We start from the raw sequence: 21,172 nt of genomic DNA on the forward strand, positions 1-21,172 counted from the left end.
TATCAGCACGGGTCTGTTGGTCAGTGCTGGGAACAGCAAATAGCCACGCACCGGGAAGTACGTGGTAAGACTCCAGCCTGGGGTTAGAAACGGTGGCCAGAGACTTTACAGGTCACATCATGCGTTCAGGCTTGAGCCCGCAGACCAGGCATTGGCAAACTTTTCGTAAAAGGTCAGATAGTAGATAGTTTTGACTTCTTGGACCACATGGTCTTTGCCAATTCAGCACAACTCTGCTAGGGTAGCATGAAAGCCATAGACCAGACACAAATGAATGAGTGTGGCTGGGTTCCAGGAACGCTTTATTTGTAAAATACAAACAATGGGCTGGATTTGGCCCATAAGCCACAGTATGATGTTGACCTCTGCATAAGGCCAATAGGAGCCATATGTGGGTGAAAGGCAGAAAGTCACATAATTAGATGTGCTCTCAGAAAGATCATTCTAGTAGCAGAGTGAGGATGGATTTAAAGAGTGTGAGATGCGAGACTATAACAGTCTGGTCAGAGGATGAGGGCCTGAATTCTGAACATAGCCTGTTGAATAAGGTTGAAGGAAAAGCAATATTATGTGTTTATAAATTAGGTGCCATATGTTGGTAGCAACAGAAAAGCATAAAATGACAGAAGATAGAGGTTACACTCACTAAGTTACAGGAGGAGGGTAAATCTGACAAGATACCTTCATTATGGAGAGAGAGGGAGAGACAGCACAAGCTAGGAAAGGCAGGCAGATCTGTGGGCAGCCAAAGATGTTTCATGTCACCAGAGTGGAAAGTATACGTTTAAATAAGACTGAGAAGGAATTATCAAAGCTGTGGGGAGGAAAATAGGGAAAAATAGTATGGCATTGTAGAAATCAAGGGAAGACTTTCAGATAAGACTAAAAAGATTTCATGCGACTTGATGATTAGGAAGTATTTTTAAATCTTTAGTCACGATATATTTTGTAAAGCAAAATAAAACAAAAAATCACCACCAAGGTGTCTGGAACCTCTTTTTTTTTGTTATGTTTTGTTTTTCTTTTTGCTGCTAAGTGTTAGGATTACTTGAGGTCAGAGAGATAAATAGCATCCTTATAAATGAGATGGTCCAGCAATCACCCTGTTTGGGTGTTGGGAGCCAGATGAAGTCACTTCTGGAGTGACAGTTGTGCTGAATTGTCATAGTTTACGTGTGGAGTGGTTTTCAGAAGCTCATGTATTGGACAGTGATTATACCATGAGGGCACCGTGCTGAATGTGGGAAATGTGCTACTGGGAAGTGGGGCTGATCCGAGGAGGTCACTGAGTGTGTGACCTGGAAGGGTGTATCTCCCTTCTCAGTTCCTCTGTCATTGTCTACTTCCTGGCCATCACTGTGGGTGGCTTAGCTACTTCTTTCTCATTGCCGGGATAAAATACCCAACACCCAAAATTAAAGGAGAGGGCCTGGGGATTTAGCTCAGCGGCAAAGCGCCTGCCTGGCAAGCGCAAGGTCGTGAGTTCGGTTCCCGGTACCAGAGAAAAACCAAAAAAAAAAAAAAAAAAAAAAAAAATTAAAGGAGAAAGGGTTTATTTTGTCTCACAGTTTGTAGAGGTTCCAGCCCTTAACTGCTTGGCTCCAAGGCAGAGCGGCACGGCTCCTGGGAGCATCACCGAGGAGAAACAATTCATGGCAGGCAGAAGGTAGGAAAGTAGCAAAACAGTGGAGTAGTAAGGAAGCAGTGACCACAGCAGCCTTCTTTCTGTGCTTTATATTCTATCCACACCCAGGGTGGGGCACCCTTAATCAGCACACCCTTAATCATCACATCCTTAATCCCAGCATCACACACTCTAAATCCAGCCACCTTGGAAAAGCTCCACCTATGACTGCATGAGGCAAGGGGGGGAGGGGGGAGTGCATAACAGTGGGAGCAGCTTTTCTCTGCCACACCCATCCACCAGCCACTTCTGCCTTGGAGATAGTTGACCATGGACTATAATCCTGAGCCAAAATCAACCTCCCCTCCTCTAAGTTGTGTGTGTCAGGTATTTCATCCCAACAGTAAGAAAGTGACTGGGACAGGACTTACTGGGTGAAATTTACTTGTTGAGTGCTGGGAAGTAGCCAGATACCTTTCTAAATGATATGATATAGACTTCTGCTTTGGGGATAAGTAAAACCAAAAATGTTGAACTTTTTAAGACCAAGGATTCCAGAGTTTCTGTAATAATAGTTCTTGCCACATACATGTTTTCTTCTGAAGCCACCTTAATAAATGAGGTAAGTAAAAACAGCTTTAATAGAACCATGTGATTTGTGAGTATTCCATTTCACAATTTAATGGTCAAACAATTAGTCATTCAATGGAAGCATTTCAAGTGATGATTTATAGCCACTTTTGGAGAGGTTTACAACTGGAGAATATTTTACATACCTTGTGAATGAATGTATCTCACTCAACATTAGGTGATTTGTTGTTTAGTTTTTTTCCCTCAAGTCTGACATTTCTTTTCTTTTTGAACTTTTAAAACTTTATTTAACCAAGTATTCCCCAAAGTTACATAGTTGCTATACTCTTTTTCAAGGAAAGTTTTCAGTTTTTAGTTTTTATTAGTACATATTTCTAATACGTAATGGTTACATTCCTTGTGGGGAGTTGGTACATATACATGACAGATTTTTATTTCTTTTTTTAACCCTTTTCTCTCCCCATACATCTTTTAATCCACATAGGAGATGAGATAGCTATCTCCCTACTTCTTATTTTCTATCTTTTTATTGTTATTATTTATCTTTTCTTATTTTGTGCTTTATATTTTGAGTTTCTCATATAAGATAAACCATAACATAGTAAAGCTTGTGTGCTTCATTTATTTTACTTAACATTATGGTCTCAGGCGCATGCATTTTTCAAAAAATGACTCAAGTTTATCCTTCTTTATGGCAGAGCAGTGCTCTGGTGTGTGAAAACCTGCATAAATTGATGCAAACAAGCTCATTGTTTGCAAGAATGTTTTTGGGGAGTAACAATTAATATTTGATTAATTAATTAATCCCCACCAATAAATCCTGTAGAAAGAAATTTCAACATTAACCTAATATAACTGAGAGTGTTCAGTTTCAAAGGAAATTGATTTTAAAGCAATCTTGGAGATCAAATATTAATTCTTACTCTCAAAATTTACAGAAATTTTTAAAATTTAGGTATGAAAGTCTCTGGAACACGTTAATTTTCCCTCTGTTAGCCAAATAAGGGAAAAGTAAAGTGAAATGACACTAACAACAATAATAGTAACATTAGCAGCCCTCATTTCCAGTGGCGCATGAGCTCACGAGGAAACACAGGAATTCCTTATTAACTGAAGTACAGTTGCTGTGCGATGACTTTGTTCCCTAGGCGGCTCGCTCCCTTCTGGCCAAACTGTGCCCTGACTTGAAAAGTCACTGCAAGATGCAGAGCAGATGGCAAAATCTACATGAAGGGTCAGTGTAAAAAGTAAACTGATTGTATGTAGAGCAGCACTAAAAAAGAAAGCTAGATACTGCACACTAGTCTATTGTTGACAGAGATAATTACAATTGGAATTATAGCTAGAATTTTTAAAGAACTTAATGTAATTAGCCAGGCATCATGGTGCAAGCCTGTAATACAAGAACTCTGAAGGTTGAGGCAGAAGAATTGTAAGAATTTTGAGGCCAGCCTGGACAATTATGGACTTAACCAGACCCTGTATCAAAATAAAAGGTAAATAACAAGAAGGGCTGGGATGTAGCTCAGTGCAAAGGCCTTAGGTTCAATCCTCAGTACTTCAAAGTAAGTAAATAAATAGGATGTAATAAATTTAGTAAAGAATTTACTCAGAAAATATAAGGCCAGGATGCTACTACATATTGTGAAAAAAAGCAGCAGTGATGGAAAGAATGAGTCAGACATGCTCTATTATATATTAAAATATGTTATAATAATTGAAAAGGTATGACAGTGACACAAAGATAATATAGCTGTCCCAAAAGAAAGTCATAATGCATGAAAATCTAAAAGATAACAAAATTGGGGAAAGAGAATATCTAAGTAGAAATTATTTTAGTTGCACAATTAATTTTTTCCAGACAGCAAAATAAATTCCAAATATATTATAGAGTTTAACAGTAAAGTAAGGAGAGAGAAATCTATAGTATTTATCCACAAAGATGTTAATTTTTAAAGAAATCACAGCAGAAAGGACAAACACAGATAAAGGAGAAAGATGTGCCATATAACAAAAGTACAATAAAATGGAAATAAATATATAAAATATTTGCACAAATGAGATAAAAGGTGATACTACTAAATTAAGAATTTACATATGAGGATGTCAGTTAGACATGAATAGATAAATTCCAACCAGTAATTCTTGTTTTTATGTTTTGGTGGTTTCTTTTGGTACCAGGAATCAAACTCAGGACCTTGTGCTTGCCAGGTAGGCGCTTATGCCACTGGGCTATATCCCCGGCCCCCAACCAGTAATTCTTGCTTTCTTCATTTTTCCTACCGCCCACCCCCCCTGGCCCCGCCCCCCGTACCAGGAATCGAACTCATGACCTTGTGCTTGCCAGGCAGGGGCTGTGCTTCTGAGCTAAATCCCCAGCCCAACCAATAATTCTTGTAGAAAGAAATTAACCTAGTATAACTGAAAGTGTTCAGTTTCAAAGGAAATTGATTTTAAAGCAGTTCTTTAACATTGTTTTATTTATTAAGAATTCAACCTGGAAAAAATTTTAAAACTTCATTTGCTGTTGTATATATTCATAAATAACAAAAATTTAATTGCTTTGATCACCCCTAGGATTTTAAGGAAATGATTCAATGTAAAAAAAAAAACAACTATCAACTATATATATGAAAATGTTTATTTCAAATTTTCTGAGTGGAAAAAATCCTGGCATCAATGAAAGCAAGTAAATTACTGTATTTTAACTTCATGAGACATGTTAGAGTCACTGAAAGAATTACGAATAGTGCAGGACAAAGTTTATGAACTAACCCTAGGTTAAAAATACTATGACAATTTTATGAAATAAATATACTTGTGTATAAAGACGGAATGGTCATCTCATAAAAGGGAAGTAGCTATGGATTGTTTTTTTCCTAAATTTCTCTTGATATACTTTGGATAACAGACACAAAAAGAAAAAGTCCGCGATGTATAAGAACAAGGATAGGCACAGCAAACAATTAGCACAAATCCTTCCCACGTTGTAAAAAAATGGTCAAAGCACACATCTTACTAGGAGGGCGTATAATACCAGTTTAGGGTAGTTACCAATATTCTGGTGCTAACTAACCTAGTAACATCTACGTGAGAGATACAGGAAGATTCATGCCAAGTAGCAAACAGAAAGCTCCATCCGTGTCCTGTCTCTGAGGTAGTTAGTGGCGTTTCTTTTACTCTGGCCTGGAAAAGTAGCAGGAGAAACAGTTCAGGCGTGGGCTCTGGAGCTACCCAGTTTAGCTTCGATATTTCTGGTTACTAATTACTAATCCTGCCTCTGCTTTGTTTTCTAGACTCATAAAACATGGTAAAAGTAGAACACTTCCTAGGGTTATTGTAAGAATGTAATGAGTCGATATTTGTAAAATACAACAGTCTCTGGCATAGAAGAAGCACTTAATAAAGTGTTAGCTATTATTATTGGTATTATATGCCTTTTTTTCTAAAACACAAAAAGTTCAAAGTGATTTGAACCTTGATATAGTATAGGACAATAGTATACTTACAGGAGGAAGATCGAAATGATTATTTTTCTATGGTTAAAGAATTATACATGTTTTACTGCCTAGATCAACTCATCTAGGAATCTATCCTGGGACATTCCCTGAAAAAAATTGTAAAGGGAACAAAGGGGAGATTTCTATAAAACCAGGAAATGATGTAGAAGATGAACAATGCAAGAAAGGGAAAGGATTGAGACTCCTTTAAGTAGATGTGTTAAAGATACCTCTCAAATATAAGTAAGAACATTGTTTTTTACTTTTTAAACAGCTCCCAACTTAATTTTGTTTCCATGAAATAAACACATCTGTTGCCATTTTCAGTATCCACTTGTGGTGCCCGGAGCCTGCCTGCTCCTCAGACACTATGCCTGTCACTCCTCGTGAGCATGGGGACAGCGACAGAATCCAAGGGAACTGCCTGAGTGTGGCTTCCGTTTTCTGAAACAAGAATCCTGGACTTTGTAATTGTATCTCAGCACTTCCCATCTATTCAGAGAGGTGAATTGGCGGAGATATCCTCATTTCTTCCCAGAGGGGGAGGACTTTGTTCAAAACAGTGAGGTTATTTATTAACTTAGAAGCATGGTTTTGCTTTAATCAGATTAGGCTTTTGTAAAACTGAGTCAACCAGCAAGCATATATATTGGTAGTTGAGGGTATGCAAGATACCACGGTGGGATACAAAATAACTGTGAAATATACAACAGAATATTAAAAAATTTTAATGAAAAATTGAAGATAATGACAAGACAAATACTGGAGGCAGGAAGAGGGTGATCAGAGGGGTGAGAAGGAATAGTGAAAGTTTTAATGAAAGAAGAAAAATGATGGCTGGGCATGGTGGCACACACCTGTAATCCCAGCACTCAAGAGGCTGAGGCAGGAGGATTGCTTTCAGTTCAAGGCCAGAATGGACTACATACTGAATTCAAGAGCAGCCTGGGCTACATAATAAGACCTTGTCAAAAGAGAGAAAGAAAGAAAAAAAAGAAAGAAAGAAGAAGAAAAAGAGAGGCTGCCGATGATTAAAAGAAGGGGGTCAGATCTGGTCTGTCAAAAGGAGCTTAAGTTTTGTTTTTTGAAAACTTTATCATCAGGCATCTCAGTTTTATGAGAGGAAATGATAAAATGGCACTTGAAGGGAAAAGGTTTATCACTGACATCTCATTCACTGGATAACGATGGCTGCTTGAATGTATGAGTTAAAAGTATTGACAGTGAAATATTGTAAAATAGTCCGTAGCTGCACTTTCCCAGTCTGTCAGACATTTAAGCTCTCCCTTCTCACATTTTATTATAAAAATTTCACACATATACAAAAACTGAAAATGAAGTTGAAAGTAAACATCAATATATCTCTCTCCTATACTTCACAATTTTGTTATAATTGCTTTTACTTTATCCCATTATCTATTTATCTTTTTACTTCTTTTAGGGGGGAGGATGCATTTCAAACTAATTGCAGTCATAAATATTTTATTTGAGCTCTGGGTGTGGTGGCACACACCTGTAATCCCAGCACTCGGGAGGCTGAGGCAGGAGAATCCCTGAGCTTGAGGCCAGCCTGAACTGCATGACACCTTGCCTCAAAAAACAAAAACAGAAACAAATTCTACTTGATACCAAATTTTAACCAAATTCTCTATGTGCATGCACAGAAATACCAGAATACTCAGAATACACAGAATACTCAGAAATACCAGCAAGCTGGTGTGTATTTCAATTTGATCTCATTTTCCACACTAGACACCATGTACGACCCAAACTTCTCCAAAATCTGCTGCCTATCCGGAAGACAAAGTTTCCCCAGCCTTACACAGACTCCTTTTATCCATCTAGAGCTACTAAAGGGAAAAACAGTTCCCTTCCAGAAAGGGAAACCTTCTGCTTCGGGGTCTTCTCAGAAACTAAACAAGTAACATAGGATGGGCTTGGGTAAGATAATGAAGCTGGTCTGTTGTGGACTGACTCAGCTTCTGAGGCTGGGGTGGGAGGAATGGAGCAGCATTCCTCCAGTGAGAAGCAGAGCTACCCAGAGAGCTGGAGAAAGCTGAACTTTACTGCAGAGTCAAAGCTTCTCCACTCAGCAGGTAGCTACAAGGAGCCTGAATTTTAAGCAGCATCTGTCTTTTTTTGTCTCCACCCTGGCTCTGGTGTACTTAAAGGTATAAATTGATTAGAATAACTAACATAACACACTGTCAAACACAATCTTGAATTACAGGTATTTATGAATGCAGTGTTTATAACCAGGCAGTGAAATGTAGACCTTAACAATGGAAACAATAACACGGGTATGATACTACAAATGCGAAGATGTTTCTAGTTCTTGCAAGTTTCTTAGCCAGGAAGACATTATTCTTCCACCTCCAGACTGGCTACCTGTCTGTCTGGTAGAAAAGAGAGGCCAGTTTTCTTACTGATCAAAGAGCAGGTCTGGCATCACTTCCTAGGAATGTGCTGGCTGCCCATTTTAGGGAGTGTATGTGGCTTACAAATTAAATAGCACTTTAGGAAGGGGCAGCAGAGCAAGAAAAACAAAGACGCAGAAGATTCGAGACACACGGAACATTCTATATGATTTGACATACCTAATAAGTCATCAAACATGGTTACGCTGGCTACACTTTGGGAGTGCCCTCCCTCCCTCCCTGCTCTGCTTGTCAGATGAGTAACGCTTGCTCGGGTTGGTTAACTTTTACTTCTGGAATTGAAACCTGCTGCACTTTGCAAGCTAGGTAGCTTCCAGGGGCCCCTGATTAGAAATCAGAAGTTAAAACAATTCCACCTTTACAGTCTTTTCTCCATTTGCTTGATAATTAAGTTTGGAAACTCCCCACATCACCCGGCTCCACCTCCTAATGACTAATCCAAACAGAGTATCTTTCTCCGCTCTGTCGCAGTGGTAGGAACTCCGCTCCTGTAACTCCACCCGGCTCTGAAACGCTGTCTCATGCACTTGTGGGTACGCGCGGTAAAATTAGTTTCTCTCAGATGAATGTTCTTTTGTGATAAGCTCAACTGTTTTTCTAAGTTGCAGTAAATACAATTCCTAGTAATTTCTTTGCACTATGTCTGCATATTCACATAAATGAACTTCCCAGTGTCTGTCAAGGTGTTTGTTTTTACTAGAGTCCGCTGGAATTCTTTCATCTAAATGATGTCATAAGTGAAATGCAGCAGATATTTATTTCATCGCTACTTCTTTTAGTTTCTGCCCAGCCTTATATAAGTGTTGAATTTATGATTGGCTTATCAGCTTTTGAGGCTCAAATCTGAGAATAGAAAGTGATTCTGAACTCTAGTTCTATAATTATACTAGTTTAGTTTTAAAAGGCATACGGTGAAACCTTGAAACTTCTTTATGAAAAATGTTAATTTTATCAATGTTTTGAAAAAGCATATAGCATTTCAAGGGAAAATAGGCCTTATAAAGCAAATGGTGTCTGTATTAGAACAAAAAAACCATTTTTTAAACATTTTTAAAATTTTCCGTCTCAAAACACTTGGTTTTTTTTTGTTTTGTTTTGTATATTCTGCATCTTGTTTCAGAAAAAATCACAAGAATGGCTTGTTGAGCATTAGAAGTTTCTTCTTGATGACCTACTGCTCTCTTTCTACTTCCTTATTTCATAACTACTGACCCTAGTACCCATAGGAGATAAAACCTTGTTCTTGCAAATATCAGACACAGTGTATCTTTATCACATGCTTCTGTTTCTTGTTTTTTTGTGTTTTTTTTTGTCTTTTTGAGACACGGTCTCACTATGCAGTTCAGACTGGTTTTGATCTCACTTTGTAGCCCAGCTGGTCTTGAACTTGCAACAATCCTCCTGCTTCAGCCTCCCAAGTGCTGGGATTACAGGCGTCCGCCACCATGCCTGGCCTATCATGTGCTTCTTAGATGTGTGGATCATGGTGTTGTTCATTGACTGACAATCCGCATATTCTGCTTCTCACACAAACACCCTTTGTCACAACTACCCTTGCTTTACGACTGTGTGAAATGAAACTGAAACATTTCTTACTTTACCTGGTCAAAATACTTATTTTAACTTACGTTTACTTTTTATGATCTTTGCATGTTTCACTTACAAATAATTATTTTAAAATATTTGTGCACAGCTTCTGCAGGGTAGCAGGCACTGTTCTGAAGACATTCGTCTATTAACCTGTGTCACACTTACAATAGCCCTACTGGGTAGGGGGAGTGATTTATCCCCCTCCTACATGGGGCAACTGAATCACAGAAAGGGTGAACTGTTCAAAATCACACAGCTGGTCATGGGCAGAAATGAGGTTCAGACCCAGGAAGTTCAGTCTCGGAACACATCGCTTTCAATTTCCTTCACCAAAACTTCACCAAGCTCCACTTAAAGTTTAAGAAATGCTGGCGTGAGTGATGATCCAAATGGGGTGTGTAGTAAATGAATAACTGGAGCAAACTTTGGCTGGATGTTTTAGTACAGTAATTTGGGGAATAAAAAGAAAAGAGGCTCTGAGTCACTAAGGAAATAGAGGAGAATCTGTGGTAGGTGGGGCTCAAACAGCTGTATATTTTAAACTTAAGCAGGTAGTTTTAAGTGTGCAGCTAGGCTGAGAACCACTGATCCAAAGAGCCTTTAGGTGAGTCAGTATAGGTGATCTCAAGCCACAGTATGCACCAGAATCACCTGGGGGGCTTGTTAATGAGTAGGTGTCTGGGCTGCACCCCCAGAATTTCTTACCCGGCAGGATGGAACCCAAACATTTTGTTAGGTGTCCAAGTGGCCTTGAGGCCGCTTGTTGAGGAAGCCACATTAAGAACCCTTCTCAGGAGGCTGGGGTGGGGCAGACTGTGGTGATGAGGGTCTGGAAGGAGCCTAGCTATTTCTCCCAGCATCACGTCCACCCTCACGCTGACACATTTCCCTTCATTTGTTGATCTACACAATACCACTGACCAATGACAAATGGAGAGAAGAGAAAGGAAACATCTGAAGCTGAAAGGAAAGAAAAGAGATAGAGAAGAGGCATCAACTTAAATTTTTGAGGTTTTCTCGCTGACCCAACACATGTTCAGTAATAGGCTGAATATAAAATGGGAAAATTTGAAAGACAATTGCACTTCAAAATAAAACAAACCTTTCTGCATCAGAAAGAGAACAGAAATGCACGCAATGGATGAGCCCAGCAGGCTGGGGAGTGAGTCAGCGTGAAGGGCTTCCTCAGTTCCTCTCCCTCGGCGACCCTGACAGCCTGAGCCAGCAAGCGCAGGGAGGAAGTCTCTTCAGCACAAGAAAGGAGACTAAGTGCTCTGCCGCCAGGACTGGGGTCCTCCAGCGATTCTCAGCCAGGGGGGATTCTGTTCTCCTTCCCAGCTCAGGCTGCTTTAAAACAACTGAAAATGCTTTGTGTTGTAACAGTGGTGAGGAGAAAGGAGGAGGTGCTATTGACATCTAGTTGGCGGAACCCGAGATCCTACTAAACGTCCTATAATGTGCAAGAGTGCTAAGGTTGAAAACTCCTGGACTAGATACAGCCCTACAGCCAGGAGCAACTCTCAGATGCCATAGTCACTGTCCAGGAATATCGGAAGCCTGAAACCTACTGTTCACTACAGATAACAGCTCTGGGCTGGAGGCCTAGGAAGGGTCAGTGGATGGAAGAACAGCACCTGAGGGTGTGAAATGACTGCAGGGAGGAGGAAAATGACGACCAACCTCCTAAAAATTCATCTACAATACAAGATTTCAAGATACACTAACATAACTATTGATAAGAGGTAGAACCCAACATCAACAATTCAATAAGGGTTTACATCAGATTAAACTAAAATGATAGAACAATCTGAAAATCTTTTTAAGAATTTCAGATCTACCAAGAACTAGAATAATACTCAAAGGATATTTGGAACAAAACTCAACACATAGCAGGCAAGAATATGTTGTTAAGAAAAACAACCAATTAAAAAAAGAAATAAAAACTTAATCACTGAAATAAAAGCTCAATAGATGGGACAAAATCTTCATTGGGTGCAGGTAAAGTGAGTAACTGGCCTGATCTACCTGCATCTCGGGCTTCTAGGATTTGTGAAGTTAGTGTAATACAGAGAAAGTATTGTGGAAAACTGAGAACACTGGGCATTTTAGACACAGGTGGAGGAACAATTAGTGAATTGGAAGATGAATCTGATAAATGGATTTAGACTTCATTCCAGAGAGGATACACGAATATAAAATTTGGAAGAACAGTTAAAACTGGGGAGGATAGATAGGTTGAGACTTTCATTTAGTAGAAACACTAGACCAGAAAAATAAAAAAGGAAGTAGGAAGAAAAGGTGGGATGATGGTTTTTGAAGAGGGAATGAGAATTTTACAGAACAGAAGAAAGTCATTTAGTCATAGTTTTTTTGTTTTTGTTTTTGTTTTTTTGAGACAGGGTCTCTCGCTATGCAGTTCAGGTTGGCCTTAAGCTCACTTTGTAACCCAGGCTGGTCTTGAACTCACAATGATCCTCCTGCCTCAGCCTCCTGAGTGCTGGAATTATAGGCGTGTGCCACTATGTCCAGCTAGTCATAGATTTTATATAAGGAGGTGGCAACCACAGTCTGTGGAGACAAAGCCAGCTCACTGTCTAGTTTTATTTATTTTTTAAAAATTTGTTAGTATATATTTGTGATACATAATGAATATATTAACCATGGGATATTAGTTATATATATATCACAGCCTGATCCTTTTACTTCCCCTTCCACTCCCCTCTCTACCATTCCTAGATCCCATGCCTTGTTTTTATAAATAAAGTTTTCTTAGAGTACAGTAACAGACATTTGTTTATGTACTGTCCATGCTTTGATGCTACACGAAATGGGAGAGGTAAGTAGCTGCCTGAAAACAGCCTGAAAAAACCAATGTCCAGCTCTTTAGAACAAATATTTGTTTGACCTTTGCTTTAAATTGGTACTGTGATTATCATACAGGATAAATAAAAATAAACTCATATCTCTATGAAGCCAAGCCAAGCCACAGAATTTAAAGACAAACACTTTGAAGAGCATGACAGAACTTCATTTACAGGGAATGACAGTTTGTCTTCAAAGCACAGTTACTTTACCAACAGTATAAGTCAGAAGTCAGTGAAGTCTGTAAAGTGCTGAGGAAAAGTAACTATTAATTTAGAGAACTTATATCAGATAAACTGTTATTTAGCAGTGAAGTTAAAATAATGAGGTCACCAGTCACACAAAGATCACTATACAGTGCAGTATATAATATTACGCTTTTTCCAAGTTGGTGCCCTTGTTTTTTGCCAGGACACTGAATGCCTGTGGATTACACACTGCTATGTTAACTGAGGTATGATCATGTGACTCATTTTGGCCAATTAAATGTGCATGAAAATGATGCTCATTCTCTCCAAGCAGAAGTTTAAAGAACTGGAAATAGGAGTGGAGGATTGTGTTCATGGGTAATTACACTGTTAAGGTTCTTGCTGTGTTGGCAAGGATAATGCTAGAAATATTGAATCATTTTAGAAATTGTTAAACAGTGGGCAAAGGTTACATGTAATTGTAAGAGGATATAGGAATCCAGAGGAAAAGAATAAGATATTAAAAAAAAATGACATAGGCATGGAATTTTATGGACTATATTGAGTAACATGTAAGAGTAAGGAGCCTATAAGCAGAGCCCATATGCATAGGAAATGGACACACAGAAGACAGAGGAGGCATTGAAAAATGCTGGGGAAAGAGGAGAGATCAAGTTAATCATAATTGGTGCTCATATGGAAAAATACTTGATGCCTCTCTCCCATCATGAATATAAACACAATCCTCATGATGAAAAATCTAAACATGCAAATCAGATCTTAAAATGGTTCAAGGAAAAATTAGGAAGTAGCTTTAATATTTGATGGTATAGAATAACTTTATAATGATAAAAGACTTATTCTAACATTTGGCATTATTGTGATGTAAAATTTTGGGTAAAGAGAGACAGCAAGACCAGATAAAGTATAGAGTAAAAGAATGAAATTTTCAATGCACATAATTAATACAGGGGAAAGATAATTTATAAAAAATGAACAAAATGCACTGGAGGCAATGTACTGAAGAGGCTACCTGAATGGTCAATAAATTTAGGACAGCATTTTCCATTTCTGATATACTCAGGAAAATTAAAACTAGAACACCAGTGATGAACGGTTTTTCATATAACAAATTATCATAGCTTTATCCAGAAATCTGACAAGTTTCAGGAATGATGTAAACATGTATTGCAAATAGTACAAAGAACAAAGAAAAGGAGAGGGATCAAGAGATGGGGAGGAGGATAGAGGGAGGAGATAGGAGATGAAAAAAAGAATTAAGATGTGTTATGTACATGTACCAACTCCCCACAGAAATGTAAACACTATGTACTGCACACGGGTACTAATTAAAAAGAGAAATGGCAATTTTTAATACGTTAGAATGACTTTAGAACAAATTCCTAATATCCAATAAACTTGAAGTTTCACATACCCTCTACGGAAAAGAATGTTTATCTCAGCATTCTTTAAAATTGAAACAGTGGCAACAAATTAAACTTTGGAGGATAGATGAAGAAACTATAATAGAATTACACAGCAATTACATAATAGATTGAAGCAGAGCCACATGGTGCCTGGGTGGATATATCTTAAAAATATAACTTTGTAGAGTGAAAGAAAGCAAATTGTAGAAATTATAAAAACAACAATACCGACAAACCCACATGCAAAACACTGCTGTCTGGTTGGAGGTCAACACAGATGAAATAGAAGTATAAAAACATGGCTAGGAAGGCTACATGTTACTCTCAAAATAGGTGCTCCTCTGCTGAAGGAACGAAGGCGCAGAACTAAAAGGGGGCAAAAAGGAGGCTTTAGCTAGTCCTTTTCTGTTTTCTAAACAGTTGCCAAAGTGCTAATGTGCACTGAATAGGTGTAGTGCGTATATGAACATGTGTTCACATACAGCATAACATATAACATTGTTTTGTGTTATTACACGGTATTTTAAAGAGAGAAGGTCATGTGGGTAAAGAAAGATCGGATTAAATGCCTGCCCAGGAATTAAGGAAACAATATTGCGGCTGCCAAATCCAGAACTGAAGCCCACACACACTCAGTTCAAGAACAAGGGTGCGCAAAGCGAGGGTGCTTTAACCCGCGCTCGCAGACCAGCCCCTCGCCTTCCCTCTCAGGTTCACTGTATTCTACGGTAGGAATGAAAAAAGCGGTCTAGAATTCAAACCTTTCCTCTCTGGCTTTAAATTTGCTTGTTATTGCACAGGAGTTTTTGCTTTATAACATAACGGACCAGGTGGCTGCACAAGGTGGGTGGCCTCTTCTGCAGAAGGAAGGATCTGCATAAACCGGGGTGGGGAGGGAGAGAGTAGGAGATGAATGCAATTCCGTGTGGGCTATCAGCGCATCATTCACAATTATAACCGAAGCTCTCCCGTTTACTTAGGGAAAAAGACTCTCTCTCCTCGTGAAAAATGTGGTTTGGAAGGCCAGCCTGCACAGAGAAACGGATCTCTGAGATACTAGCTCTCAACTAGGGGTCTGCTGCAGTCCTCGAAGTTAGTCATTTGTGTGTTCTAGGCCCTGTTCCCTTCAAAAATGATACACTTATTCTCTAGCTTGGAAATATTCCAATTTGGGTAGCATGATTTGAAGGACCATGAAGGAAAAAAAAAGCTGCTATTTAAACCTCAAGCCAAGATGAAGGCTGTGCAGAGAAGACGCACTAGAGAAGGAACCTGACCCCAAATGTCCCCAGAGAACAGCTCCCACTCTTTGCTGTAGAGTCCCAACGTTTGCTGTGGTGAACAGGCGTAAGGTCAGACTTACGGTCCTAACGCTCCTGTCCTCCAAAATTCAAGGGCTGAAATCTTAACCGCCAAGACAGCGGTATTAAGAGGTGGAGCGCTGAGGAAGTGCTTATTTCACGAGCTCAGCTGCACCCTCAGGAATGGGCTTACAGCCCTTACAAAAGAGGCCAAGGGAGCTGGTTTGCCTCTTCTACCGTTTGAGCCAAGAGTCAGCAGTCTGCCACCTGGAAGAGGGGCTCACTGCATGATGACACCCTGACCTCGGACTTCGTAGCTTCCAAAACTGTTCATTAAGATAGAGATTTCTTTCGTTTATAAGAGTCCCAGGACAATGCATTTATCTGAGCAGCCCCAATGGACCAAGACACCCTTTGATGTCTTCAGTATGACTGCCTAGCCCTTAAACCATTCTCCTTCTCTGCTTGTCCTCCTGCCGCTCTGGCCTCTCAGAGCCAGGTGCATGCCTGACCCGCGTTCTCTTCACCCGCCACTTCCTCCATCTGAAGTGCCCTTTGCCCACTGTCCCCATGCCCAGCTCACTCTTGCTTTTTGATGCCACCATCCTTGACCCTCACCCTACTTTGGGTTTCTGTTTCACTGGTTTCAGGGGGCTGTTGCCTGGGCATGGTTTATCCACCGTTCCCGCCCTTGCAGTGCGCAGTCCGCGTGGAGGAGCACTGCTCTCGCTTCAGCCTCCCCCCATCCCTGACCACCTAGAGAGGCTGCCTCCCCTCGTCTCCTGTCTTGGGTCCTTAGTTACCCTTCAGAGAGCAGGACAAAGTTTCACTTATTTGTTTGCTTTGATGTTTTGATCTATCGCTTCAGGAAGCAATGGTTCTCAAGCAAGGGCCCTGGCCCCACAATATCAGCCTCAGCCAGAACTCGATGAAAACGCAAGTTCTCAGGCCTACGCTTGACCTTCCAGCTGACTCTGACTGATGCAGGCTGAAGTCTGAAGGCCGCACAGTCAGTGGAAGCTGTAGGAAGCCAGGTTCGTGAGTGCGGTGCCCACGGATCCCTGCCTGCGAGGCCCAGCCATGGAGTAGGGCTCAGTAAACCTTTGCTGCATGGACAGGTGGCTACACACACCACGAGCACATTCCTTCTGTCAGAAGTTCATGTGCAGACTGAAGGACAAATGAAAAGAGCAGAACAAACAAGAAATAAAAAAATTTCTACTTTGTTTCTTAAAACCAAAGAATTGTGCATAAAATATCTTTCTCCTTGGTACGGGAATATAAAAAAATGGTGCATTATTAGAAAATCTGTTACTCCAGGTTTTTTTCAGCAAATTTCAAAATTGGAAATGTACCTAAAAATGCTTCTCAGGTGAGAATAATGCTTCTGTTACTTCTGCTTTAGAACTGTAGGTGACGCCTGCCTGGCAAGCTCAAGGTCCTAAGTTCAATTCTTGGTGTCGGAAGAAAAACAAAACAAACAAACAAACAAACAAAAAGAACTGCAGGTGCGCTGATTTGTCTAAGGGCAGAGAGTTGAGAAGGAGGACCCTATTGTCCTCACGTTTCCACTTCTAAAATCCAGGTATTTATTCGAGCAGCCAAAACGGACTAAGATGTAACTTATTATGAAGAACATCGGGAAACCTTGGGCCATCCTGTGCCTTTCCTGAATTTCTGGAGAGACCTCAAGATCCACAGGGAGAGTGGAGCGACTGAGCCCGGTTCCCAGTGCTCCCTGCTAGGTAGAGGATGAGTCAGCACTGCGTGTCCAAAGCTGATCAGTCTTCAAGTCTGATACGTTTAACCTCATACCACACCAAGTACCTATGTCCTTCACCAATTTCCCTACCAATAAATTATATAGAGAGGGCAAGGCAGGTGGATTTCCCAGTAACTACTGGCCCACAACACGGTCCCAAGACAGGGTCCCAGTTGTCCTTCCTCGGTCAGCCTGGACGAGGTGGATATCAGTCACAGCAGGAATACAGAAGGTGAGCTTGGGGAGGAGAGGGACAATGTTTCATCATTTAATCTCCCTTTCTGTGCCCTGCAGTGAAGAAACACTAAGCCAGGGACCCTCCAGGCTCCCATCCCGGTGCATCGGCAACATCTCAGTGAAGTAAGCATTCTGAAAATAGGAAAACTTCTGGCAGCCATAAGCAGAAGTAGCTACGACAGCTGATCACCAGCACTACCAGAGATGGTCACTAGCCTGGTGATTCCAAAGACCAGACTTCAACCATTAGGTTGGCATCCTAGGCACTTTCTAGCAGGCAGCATAATAGAAATGCTCAGGCTCTAAGAACAGAGAAAATTGTGCTCAAATCCCAGCCCCAATATTTAGTAGCTATATGATTGTGAACAAATGGTTTACCCGCTTCAGACTCAGGTTACGCAGCTATAAAATGACATGTTTTATCATTTTATCATATCAAATCATTTCCTGTATGGAATTCAGTGAGTGTTTTTGCCAGTATTCATTGCCAGTAGCGGTCTCCTCTTGTGTTCCTTCCCTGCAAGGTTCTATACCTCCTAAGAAATTATGCATCGGGGTTGGAAGGAAGGAGACCAACATTCACCCAGTGTCTAGCCCCTGACTGCAGGGCAGTAGGTGCTTCATGACTGCGATCTTACAGAGCCCAACCATACAGAGGAGTAATTACTATCATTATCATCTCTGGATAAGAAAACAGACTCAGAGCTTCAGTGATTTGAAAAAAAATGAAAGCATGTGACTAGTAACCAAAGCTAATGCTCAAGAAACCAGAAATGCAGACTTTTGGCTGCCCTATGACGTCTTTCAAGGAGAAAAAGCAGTGTCATTCTTTCATTGCTACAGACTATCAAAGGCAGTGATGTGGAGAGAGAAATTAAAGGGAAAATACTTCTGTCTTATGTATAACTTGACCATCTACAAAGACCGGAATGTGTACATAAGTACCATAATTCTACGGGGAAATTTACTTACTATGCCACTATTCCTAAGCAAACTTGAAATACGTAGTTTATTAAGGAGGAAACTTGTGTTAGTAGTCTTAAGTATGCATATTTTTCATCTACTTCATTTTCTTATAGTTCTGTCCAGGAAAAACCATCAGTGTATATAAAAGAATGCTTCCATATAAAAGAAGTCTTTTTCATATAATCATAAAAAAGAAAATGTAAAGAAAAAACAATTGAAATGTCCCACACTAGTATCCTAAGTGAGAAAGCAACAAAGAAAAAAATCAAAATTTTGACCCATCTGGGCGTGGTGGCACACGCCTGTAATGCCAGCCCTTGGGGTGCTGAGGCAGGAGGACTGCTGAGAGTTAGAGGCCCGCCTGCTCCAGATAATGAGTTCAAGGCCAGTCTCAACTACAAAATCCTGTCTCAAAAAATTTTTTTTGACCCAATGAAATAATTAAGATAAATTATGGAAAGCTGGATGTGTCATACATGCCCATAACCCTAGCCCTTGGGAAACTGAGCCAGGAGAACTGCCATGTGTTTGAGGCCAGCCTGATCTGCATAGTGAGACACTGACTCAAAAACCCTAAGTGAACAACAAAGAAAGAAAGAAATGCTAGATTTATGAAATCTGTCTTATCACTCGAAGTGATATTATAACTGAGAAATCATTCAAGATACTTCAATTTTTAAAAGAAGGTGAAGAAGAACTGGGGATTTAGCTCAGCGGCACAGAGCCTGCCTGGCAAGTGTGAGGTCGTGAGTTCGATTCTCAGTACCGGAAAGAAACAAACAAAACAAAACAAAACAATAGAAGAAGGTGAAGAAATGGTTTAGAAAATATAACAGAAAATTATACTTATAAAATATGTGTTTAAAATAATGAAATTCCACAGGAATCGCTACTAACAATGATTCTCCCTTGGGTGAAAGGACTGTAGAAAATGTTTCTCGTCTCATTTCTGCATGTCCATTTTTCCAAGAGGTTTATTAAGGGATGTGTTACATTTATAAGAAAGTAGTAGTCATTTAGGAAAACATTATGTATATGTCCCCTAAGTACACATTATTCAGTTAACCTTTCTTTTCTTATGCTGTTTCCCCTAAGAAAATCCACATGCTGCTGCTCTTTGTAAACCAGGAGGCCTTTGTTTATTTTTGAAGGGCGTGTCAATACCATAAGGTCAAGCTGTTTTCTAAGAATCTTGTGCCTAAAGACTGCAAACCAGGCCAGGGTTTCTCGGTCCCCCCTCACCTGGCCACAGCCAGGCGTAGCTTTAGGGAGGGCGGGGCTATCACTGCCTCACCTCTGTGCACGCCCATCCTGTGGCAGTCCCTCCAGTCCATCTCTCTTCCTGCTCCCTCTCTCCCTCACAGAAAGATTCTACTTCTCACCTCTGCACCATCCCAGTCTTGACTCAGTTTCCAGACCCCCTGCCCTCCTGTGCAGCAAGTGTAGAATTCCTTTCCATTCCTGTCTGCTCGCCAGAGACAGCTAAAGGAAACCCTTCTCCCTGTTAGAGGAGGGCAGCACACTTCTAAGGGACTGGGGGGGTGGAGGTGGAGATGGTGTGGGACAGAGAGCGGCTGTCTTCTGGACTCAAGGAGGCTAATTCCACATGGATTCCAGAGGCTGTTTCCTTACCAAGAAATAATGGGAAACAGTGAGGTGGAATATCAGTGCTGTGGTTCAGGTACATCAGAGGTTAACTTACTTTTTATGTTATATTATTTGGAGAACTCACTACTGTAATGTTCTCCAAATAATGGCTTTTAGTTAACTTTGGGAACACAAACTGTCCCAAGGATTTAGATCGCTTGGGTTTTGTTTATTTCTCTTAATTAAAATAATAAAATGCATTTCTCAAGCCAAAGAACTTCTTTTGCAAAATCTTCTGTGTTACCCAATGGCCTGAGCAGCAGCAGTGCTGCCTGGCATACACCACTAGGATCCTAGACCCAGAGTCCTCCTGCTCAGAAGCTGGACTACTGTCCTGGTTCTGCCACCCAACTCTCTGCAGGGGCAAAGACAAAGAACACAGCTGGCCTCTCTGTAAGACACAGTTCTTCCTCTGTTCCGGTGAACAGAATCAGAAAAGGGAACTCCTGAAGGCAGTCTCTCCTCGGGTGTAATAAAGACTCAGCAGCTTCCTCAGCACACAGCACAACACTGGCCCAAGAAAAATTCCAAAGGCGTTGGGGACTTGGCCATGAAGCACCCCACCCCCTCGCTGATAGAGAAGATTAGCTCGTCTGCCAGGAGACGAGAGGGTCATAAAATCTACTACTTACCATTTTTATTGAAAAGAGTCGATGAGGCTGCACACAGTGACCCCGAAGATGCTGGACTCTGGCAGTGAGTGTGCACGTTAGCTCTGAAGAGTGTACTTCCTTTTCTGAGCTGTGTGGTCTGACCAGCCTTCACACATCGATATGTGAGGCTGTATTTGCATGTTATCTCAGCCCTCCGAGCATTTGTATAACTGGCCAGGTTTACCTTGCTGTGCTATACTTTAATAACATGAAAACAGAAATATGTGAACCTTTGAAGTCTGAAAGGTGGACACCATGCTTTTGAACAAGTGTGTAGATATTAAATTCTGTGTGGTTTACACGTTTGTGTTTTGGAATATATAGATGAGTGCATATGTGTGTCTCTCTCACTCCCTTCCTTCCTTCTTTCCTTCTTTTTTTCTTCC

General features: G+C 40.5%; 1 protein-coding gene across 3 annotated transcripts in view; it reads right to left on the reverse strand.

Annotated features, from left to right (window-relative positions):
* Fyb (FYN binding protein) overlaps nt 1-20,842 on the reverse strand; it is a 155,732-nt gene extending 134,890 nt beyond the window's left edge. For all 3 annotated transcript variants that reach the window (XM_013514953.1, XM_005386235.2, XM_013514955.1), the window contains exon 1: nt 20,766-20,842. In XM_013514953.1, coding sequence (XP_013370407.1) covers nt 20,766-20,768 — 3 coding nt within the window. In that variant the 5' untranslated portion in view covers nt 20,769-20,842. The remainder of the gene's footprint in view (nt 1-20,765) is intronic.
* Nucleotides 20,843-21,172: the final 330 nt, after the last annotated feature.

Source organism: Chinchilla lanigera, unplaced genomic scaffold (assembly GCF_000276665.1).
Source record: "Chinchilla lanigera isolate Chin_1 unplaced genomic scaffold, ChiLan1.0 scaffold00025, whole genome shotgun sequence".
Lineage (NCBI taxonomy): Eukaryota > Metazoa > Chordata > Mammalia > Rodentia > Chinchillidae > Chinchilla > Chinchilla lanigera.